Source organism: Chrysochloris asiatica, unplaced genomic scaffold, assembly GCF_000296735.1.
Source record: "Chrysochloris asiatica unplaced genomic scaffold, ChrAsi1.0 scaffold00026, whole genome shotgun sequence".
In the NCBI taxonomy this organism is placed as follows: Eukaryota; Metazoa; Chordata; class Mammalia; order Afrosoricida; family Chrysochloridae; genus Chrysochloris; species Chrysochloris asiatica.
The window spans coordinates 20,686,383-20,694,555 of record NW_006408544.1 but is presented as its reverse complement, the minus strand read 5'-3'; the positions used below and the strand labels follow the sequence as shown (position 1 = coordinate 20,694,555).

The 8,173-nt window shown below is 45.9% G+C and overlaps 1 protein-coding gene across 1 annotated transcript in view; it reads left to right on the top strand.

Moving 5' to 3' along the window:
* TTC22 (tetratricopeptide repeat domain 22) overlaps positions 1-7,955 on the top strand; it is a 41,398-nt gene extending 33,443 nt beyond the window's left edge. The window contains exons 6-7 of the mRNA XM_006839811.1: positions 6,818-6,970; positions 7,413-7,955. Coding sequence (XP_006839874.1) covers positions 6,818-6,970; positions 7,413-7,955 — 696 coding nt within the window. The remainder of the gene's footprint in view (positions 1-6,817; positions 6,971-7,412) is intronic.
* The last annotated feature ends 218 nt before the right edge of the window (positions 7,956-8,173 follow it).

Genomic DNA, 8,173 nt, shown 5'->3' with positions numbered 1-8,173 from the left:
TAGCTGGTGAGCTTGGACCGCAGACTTTGAGCTTCAAACGGACCTTGCAGTTCAGTGCATTAACCCACAGCGCCACACCAAGACTCCAAGTCATTAACACGTAGGGTATCGATGTTTATGCGTTCCATTACATATTTGACAATTTATAATTTTCTTAGATTCATACTTCATACATTCCATGTTCTGATTATTAATGGATGTTTACAGCTGTTTCTCTTCATTTTGAGTTGTGACCCATCAGCAAATGAAGGTCCCGCAGGCTTTACTCCATTCATGTCACCATGGTCAACTCTCCTTTGAGAAGGCAACTCTTCCCCAACTGTATTTTGAGTGCCTTCCAACCTGAGGGGCTCATCTTCAGACACTATAGCTGATAATATTCTACTGTTCTTCATCATGTTTCAATGTTCAATATTCTGGTGCTGACAGTGTTCCACTACTATTCATAAGATTTTCAGTGACTAAGTGTTTTGAAGTAGTCTTTGTGTCCTTCTTCCTTCTCTTTTTCTGGAAGTTCAGCTGAAACCTGTCCACCGTGAGTGACTCTGCAAGTGTTTAAAATACCCATGGCATAGCTTCCAGCATTACAGCAACACAAAGCCACCAACCACAGTACAACAAACTGAATACAGCTAGCCTTGGTTTACATCCCACTTTGCCACTTGCATGCTGTTTGAACCTTAGGCAAAATACTTTTGACCAAACTCTGAACCTCAGTTTCTCCATCTTTGGAATGGAGATAACAGTACCTATGTCATAGGATTGCTGTTTGAATTCAGTTAGACTTTGTGTGCAAACCTCGACACAAACTAAGATGTGATTATACAAGTAATTACTTTTATTAGGCATATTTTAAAACTTACTATCTTTTGCAGCAGGCCACTACATAATTATTCAGCTGTGCAAGTCATAAATGTACTGAGAGCAGCCTGTCTTAGCTTTCCCAGCTAGTCCCAGATCTGCCTTTTGAGACTCACAGAGCCTACCTGCTCTAAGACCTTGGACTCTGCATTGACTTTGGTCCAGGAGAAACAGCTCCCCTATCTTCTCCATTACTGTTCATAGGACCTGGTGGTGAATCTGCTCCCATCTTAGTGTCTATGGCATAATGATGTGCCAGCAAGCAGAAAGCAGGGAATCTCTTCATCAAAGTTGATGTGGTTATTATTACCAATAATCATAACAGTAAAGTATGAAACATTTCTGTTAATACTCTACACACACCAAACATTTTCATGTTCATGGTATTATTTAATCCTCATAAGAATTCTATGAGAGGGGCCTGACTTGGTAGCAAACTTACCCAAGGTCCTGCATTCAATTGGATTCAATTCAAATTCAGGTCAAATTCAACTACAGTTAAGTTCAACACAAACCTTACTCTTCTGACTCCATCATTGACTTCTGTCTTCTCACCATGCTTGTTGCCTCCCTGTAACTCCAAGGATCATATTCCCCACTCAGGTGACCTGACTAACATCAGAATGGTGGCGGGAGCAACGCAGAGAAAAGAACAGAAGGGAAGGGAACCCATGTTTCCTTCAGAAAAGCCTCAGTCCATGCTGTGACTCATAAGCCACAAAGAGACTTCGGCTCCAGCCTCATCTCCTTCTACCCTCTTCCTTGCTCACTCTCTTCTAGCCACACTGGTCTCCTTTCTGGCTCTGAATCTGTGAGTTTGGATCTTGCCTCAAGTCCTGTTATCAGAGGTATCTGATTGACTTCCTCCCTCACTTCTTTTTTTTTTAATTATTGTGAATTGAGTAAAGATTTACAGACAAGATCATCAGTTTTACATTCAACAAATCATACACTTTATTTCACCTCAATGATTGCAATCCCTCCATCCCCCCACCCTACCCCCAGGCAACAACAACAGGTATCCTGCTTCCTCCCTGTGGTTCCTGTTTCCATCATTCCACCTTCCTTCCCATCCCTTCTCAACTTTGTCCTTAGGCAAATGCTGCCCTTTTGATCTTGAATGGTTGACCATTCCTTGGTGAGCTTACCTTACTATACACCTATCTACTGCTTGGCTGAAAACTGGACCATGAAGGTGCGTTCCGTACCAGACCTGAAGGGTGGTCGAGAACCATAATCTTCGGTTCCTCCAGTCTCTTTCTGATCAGTAAGCCTGGACTTTGTTTATATAATTTTTCATTTTTGTTGCACATTTTCTACCTCTCTACCCAGGACCTTCTAATGTGATCCCTTTCAGAGCAGTTGGTAGGGGTAGTTCTTCTGGTCTTAGTTCTTCTGATGTTTACCTGCGCCACTGGTCCATTGGACTAGTTGATTCCAAACATCAATTTTTATCACTCTTCTTTCTTACACACATGGATAGACCAATAGTTTCAGCTTAGATGGCCACTCATGAGCTTTTATGGTCCCAGATGCTACTCACCAAAGTAAGATGTAAAACACTGTCTTTGTGGACTATGATATGCCGGTTGACCATGGGATCCCCTGAGACCACAGTTCTGAGCACTCAAGCACACCAACTCATTACCTTAAGATGTTGTTGTTGTTGTTAAGTGTCGTCGAGTCGGTTCCGACCCATAGCGACCCGTACAGGGTTTTCGAGGCTATAAATCTTTACCGGAGCAGAACGCCTCATCTTTCTCCTGTGGAGCTGCTGGTAGTTTCGAACTGTTGGCCTTAAGGTTCGCAGCCCGATTCGTAACCACTACGCTATCAGAGCTCCTTTACCTTAAGATAATAGCTAAGAAGTTTTCATCATTTTGCCCCTTGTATGCATCACCTGGTGTGGCATTGTGGGAGGGATAAAACATTGGACTGAAAGGTTGGTTTGAACCACAAGGTCAATAGTTCAAGCTCACCAGCCACTCCTCAGAAACCCTATACAGAATCACTATGAGTCAGAACCAACTTGACAGCACTTAACACCAACAAGGCTCCACCACATTCATAGGTGTGTTTGCAGCAAAGGTAAATACCCATGTACACATATCCTCTTTCAAACCCTTACATATGTGTAAGTATATTTCCATTCTCCTTCCCATACACGTTCAACCTGTACATCTGTCCATGTACCTACAGAACACGGTTGTTCCAGGGTTGTGTATACAGTGCTATTTACCTCTATCCCTTTAACCCTTGCAGACCTTCCTGTGTCTTCACCTGTCAGTCTCACGCTTCTTGTATATTCCCCTCTCCATCTCCCTAGTTAACATGTGTCAGCCTGCTCCTCAGAAACCTGATACAGGGTCACTATGAGTCGGAATGGACTCAACGGCACTTAACAACAACAATAACCTTTTAGTTGAAGAATTACTCTCTTTCCCTTCCACCCCTGGTAACCATTAAAGAATGTTTCTTTTAGAATGTAAACCTTTTCTTGAGTTTTTACAATAGTGGTTTCATGCAATATTTGTCCTTTTGTGATTGACTAATTTCACTCAACATAATGTCCGCCAGGTTCATCCATGTTATGAGGTATTTCACAGATTCATTAGTATTCTTCAAAGTTACATAGGATTCCACTGTATGTATACACAAAAGTTTATCCATTCTTCCATTGATAGGCATTTAGGTTGTCTTCATCTTTTTGTTGGAGTCCTGGTGTGGCATTGGAGGCTAATGCGCTGGACTGCAAAGTCAACTGTTTGAACCACAAGGTCAGCAGTTCAAGCTCACCAGCTGCTGCTCAGAAACCCTATAAAAGGTCATTATGAGACGGAACCCACTTAACAGCACTTAACAACAATCTTTTTGCTTTTGTGACTAATGCTGTGATGAACATCGGTGTGTATATATCTACTTGTACTCTGACACTTGGTTAGTTCTTGTGGATATATACCAAGTAGAGAGATTGCTGGGTCATATGGTATTTCTATTTCCAACTTTTTGAGGAAGTGCCATACAGTTTTCCACAGTGGTTGCATCATTTTACAGTAACACTGGAAATGTAGAAGGATCCCAGTCTCTCCACACCCTTGCTAGCATTCACTGTTTTCTGTTTTTTGTTTTTTTTTTAACTTTGCTATAAATACTGGGGTGAGAGGATGTCTCATTGTTGTTTTGGTTTGCATTTCTCTAGTAAGGAGCTCTGGTAGCATAGTGGTTACGAATCAGGCTGCTAACCTCAGAGTCAGCAGTTTGAAACTACCAGCTGTTCCATGGGAGAAAGATGAGGCTTTCTGCTCCCATAAAGATTTATAGCCTGGGAAACCCTGTACAGGGTCACTATGAGTCAGAACCGACTCCACGGCACATAACAACAACAACAGTGGGCTAATGCATCAGACTGCAGTTGTTTGAACTGCAAGGTCAATGTTCAAGCTCACCAGCCACTCCTCAGAAACCTTATACAAGGTTGCTATGGGTCAGTAAAAACTCAATGGCACTTCACAACAACAACAATGACTAATGGGGACTCCTGGTGTGGTGCTGTAGGATCAACACTGGACTGTGAACCACAAAATCACTAGTTCAAACCCACTAGCCATTCCTAGGAAGCCCTATGCAGGGTCATTGTGGGTCAGAATCATCTCAATGGCACTTAACAACAACAATGACTAATGAAGTCATGGTGTAATGTTGTAGGATAAGCACTGGATAGCTAATTGCAAGGTTGGTGGTCCAAACCCACCAGCTGCTCCTTGGAAACCCTACATAGGGTCACTATGAGTCAGAACCAACTCAATGGCACTTAACAACAACAACAATAGCTAATGATCATGAACAATTCTTCATATGTTTGTTGGCCACCTGAATGTCTTCTTTGGTAAAGTATCTGTTCACATCCTCTGCCCATTTTTTTTTTAATTTCCTTCCCTCACTTATAGGTCTCGACACCAAAGGCAGCTTCTAATGGTCACCTTATTTAAAATGTCAACCCTTGCCAACATTTTATGTCCTCTTTTCCAGGCTTCCTTTTTTTCTTTTCAGCACTTGTCACTCCTTCACATACCATTTGCTTATACTGTCTCTTTACTCATTATTCAGTTCCTAATGGTACCTGAAGGAGCCCTGATAGCGTAGTGGTTACGAATCAGGCTGCGAATCTCACAGTCAGAGGTTCGAAACTACCAGCTGTTCCGTGGGAGAAAGATAAGGCTTTCTGCTCCCGTAAAGATTTATAGCCTCAGAAACCCTGTACAGGGTCGCTGTGAGTTGGAACCAACTCCATGGCACATAACAACAACAACAATGGTACGTGGCAAATAGTAAGTTCATAATGAATGAACCGGAGTCCTGGTGTGGCGCTATGGGCTAATGCTCCAGACTGCAAAGGCGTTTGAACTGCAAGGTTGGCAGTTCAAGCTCACCAGATGCTCCTCGGAAGCCCTCTACAGGGTTGCTATGGGTCAGAACCGACTCCACGGCACTTCACAAAAACAACAATGAATGAACCAAACACCTACTGTAAGCTAGGTACTAGCTAGGATGTGTTCTCTCATATGACATGGTAGCCATCTTTTTCCCCAAGGAAAAAGTTAGCATGCTCATTTTTCAAATGTGGAAAATGAAACTCACAGAATTTGCACATTTATTTCAGGTTACATGGTTAATCAGGGGAGGTTGGCTAGTTGGTTATGTGCCATGGAGTCAGTTCCAACTCACAGCGACTCTGTATACAATTTCCGAGACTGTAAATCTTTACGGGAGTGGGAAAGCCTTATCTTTCTCTCCTAGAACAGCTGGTAGTTTCAAAGTGCTGACCTAGATAGAGGTTAGCAGCCCAACTGGTAACCACTATGCTACCAGAGCTTCTTAATCAGGGGAGAGAGGAGCTAAAATTCTAACCCAAGTACAACAGACTCCAAAGCCCAGGGTTTCCCCATCCATGATATATTGTTTTATAACCAGAGTCTACCTTGCTGTCTATAAAATACGAATTTTAATTTTCTTACTTCTTTCTGCTCAGTGCTACCCAACCCCCAGCCCTGAACCTCTAGATGTTCTAAATGCTCTGAGTATGGGGAAAGGAAGGAAGTTGGGATGAAAGTAGGGGTCTGGAGGCATTTGTAATTTGACACCTGTAAACTGGGGCCTGTTCTTTCAAAGCTGCTTGTGGTGGTGGTAGTTGGTACCGAGCTGGCACTAACTCATGGTGGCTTGTATGTAACAGGTGAAACAGTGCCCAGTCCTAGGCCATCTCCATGGTCACTGGTATATTTCAGTCTATGTGTCAGTCCTTCTCATTGAGGGTTTATTTGTTGTTGTTGTTATGTGCCGTCGAGTTGGTTCAGACACATAGTGACCCGGTGTAGGGTTTCTGAGGAGCGGCTGGTGGGTTTGAACTGCTGGTCTTGTGGTTTGCAGTCCAGAGCTGATCCTACAGTGTATATAGATGCTCACAAAATTGGTGGTGCCATCCTAGCTAACATAGCCCCCTCTTGGACACCTCTATTCCACCATCCTACTAACTTTTTCGTAGCCCAGATCACCACTCACAGTGGCATTATTTACTTGTTGATTACAATTCTCTCTCCTACTAGAGTGTTGAGCTCTTCCACAGCAGAGACTTCAGCTGTCTTATTGCCACTGCCTCTCCATTGCAGGGTCTGCCATAAGGTGGGCACGCCATGCATAATTGTTGAATGAAGGAGCAAATGAACGAAGGGTTCTTACTGTGTTCTCTCCTCATTGTACAGATGGAGAAACTAAGGCCCAGAGAATGGGGAGTGACTAGTCCAGGTTGGCACAGACTAGGACAGGGCATCCTACCTAGCTCAGTCTTGGGCTTTTGCTGCACCACGAAACTTCCCAAAGTTGCTGTTGAGAAAAAGATGGATGTCATTTGAGTGGTGGTCCTTGCTTGAAGAATCACCCTGAGTTCTCTCTGTGGCAGATCCACATCAAAGCCTACCTACATGACCTGGAGCGGGCCAAGATGGGGCTTGGGGGCATGCCTGACAGGAACCACCTGGCCTGTGCCAAGGCTGACCTTGAGGAAGTGGTCAAGGTGTGCCCAGGCCTCAAGACCTACCTGGACATCGGCCAGGTAAGGCAGTCTCTTGGCTTGACTGGTCAGTGGCTAAACAAAAATATACTGTGTCAGGCCAGGCCTGACCATTGAGGACACACAGCAATACCCACCTCCCATGTGAGATCAGAGCTTGGCACTTTCTACATACTCAGCAAGTATGCTCTCAGTAAGCAGTGCCTTCTGTACTCAGGGAACAGCTACCAAAATGGCAACAATATCAGTTTTTGCCCTAAGAAACTGAGGCCCCTAGATTAACTTGCTCAAGGTTAATGGGGCCTGGAACTGGAATTTGAGTAAGACCTCCTTTTCCAGTCACAGATCCTAGGAAGAGGGGAGGGGACAGAGTTTGTGACTGACAGTTTTTGAAGATGGAAGGGTGGGAAGGCTGGAAGGGTGGGAAGAGAGCAGTGACTCCGAGGGAAATTCACCCATCCTTCGCCCCCGCCCCCCACTTCAGGTGTACTACTACATGGGCGTGGACGCAGTGCAGGAGCTGATGGCAGTGGATGAGGCGGCGCTGAACCAGGCACTGGTCTTCCTAGCCAAGGCCAGCGAGTCAGAGTTGGGTGCGATGTTGCCAGAGCTGCAGCTGCTTCGGGGCAAATGTCTGCGTATCAAGGGCGAGGAGGCTAACGCAGCAGCCTGCTTCAAGCGCGCCGTGGAGCTGGACGACGAGGGCTCCAGCCACACTGAGGGCTTCGGCTGCCTGCTTGAGGCGCTGCTGGCACAATGGAGCCAGGCGCAGATGAGCGACAGCGAGCTGGGCAGCGAGGTGGATGTGTGGCTGCGCCGCGCCCAGGGCAAGTACCCGGCTGCGCGCCTGCGCCAGGAACTCCAACGCGTGTGGCGCGGCCACACGGACGAGGTGCTGGGACTGGCCCGCGCCCTAGTAGCGCAGGGCCGGCTGGCGCTGGTGCGGCTGCTCTTCGAGGCCATGGAGCTAGAGGGCGAGGGCACAGCCGAGGGTGCGGCGAGAGGCCACCGGGCACTCTCCTTCTGAGTAGCCGCGCTCCTTGCAGCTGATTGGACCAGGACTGGGTGCTCGAGACAGGCCACCTGGGCGCCCTAGGATGGTGGAAGAGCAGAGGCAATTACGTTCTCTCTCCCGCATTTTGTATGGGGACATTAGACCCCAGAGCTGTTCGAATTGCCCACAGAAGAGGAAGGGACTGGTATAGGACAGCGAAAGAGGCTAGGGTGAACGTGAAAGCCCCCGGG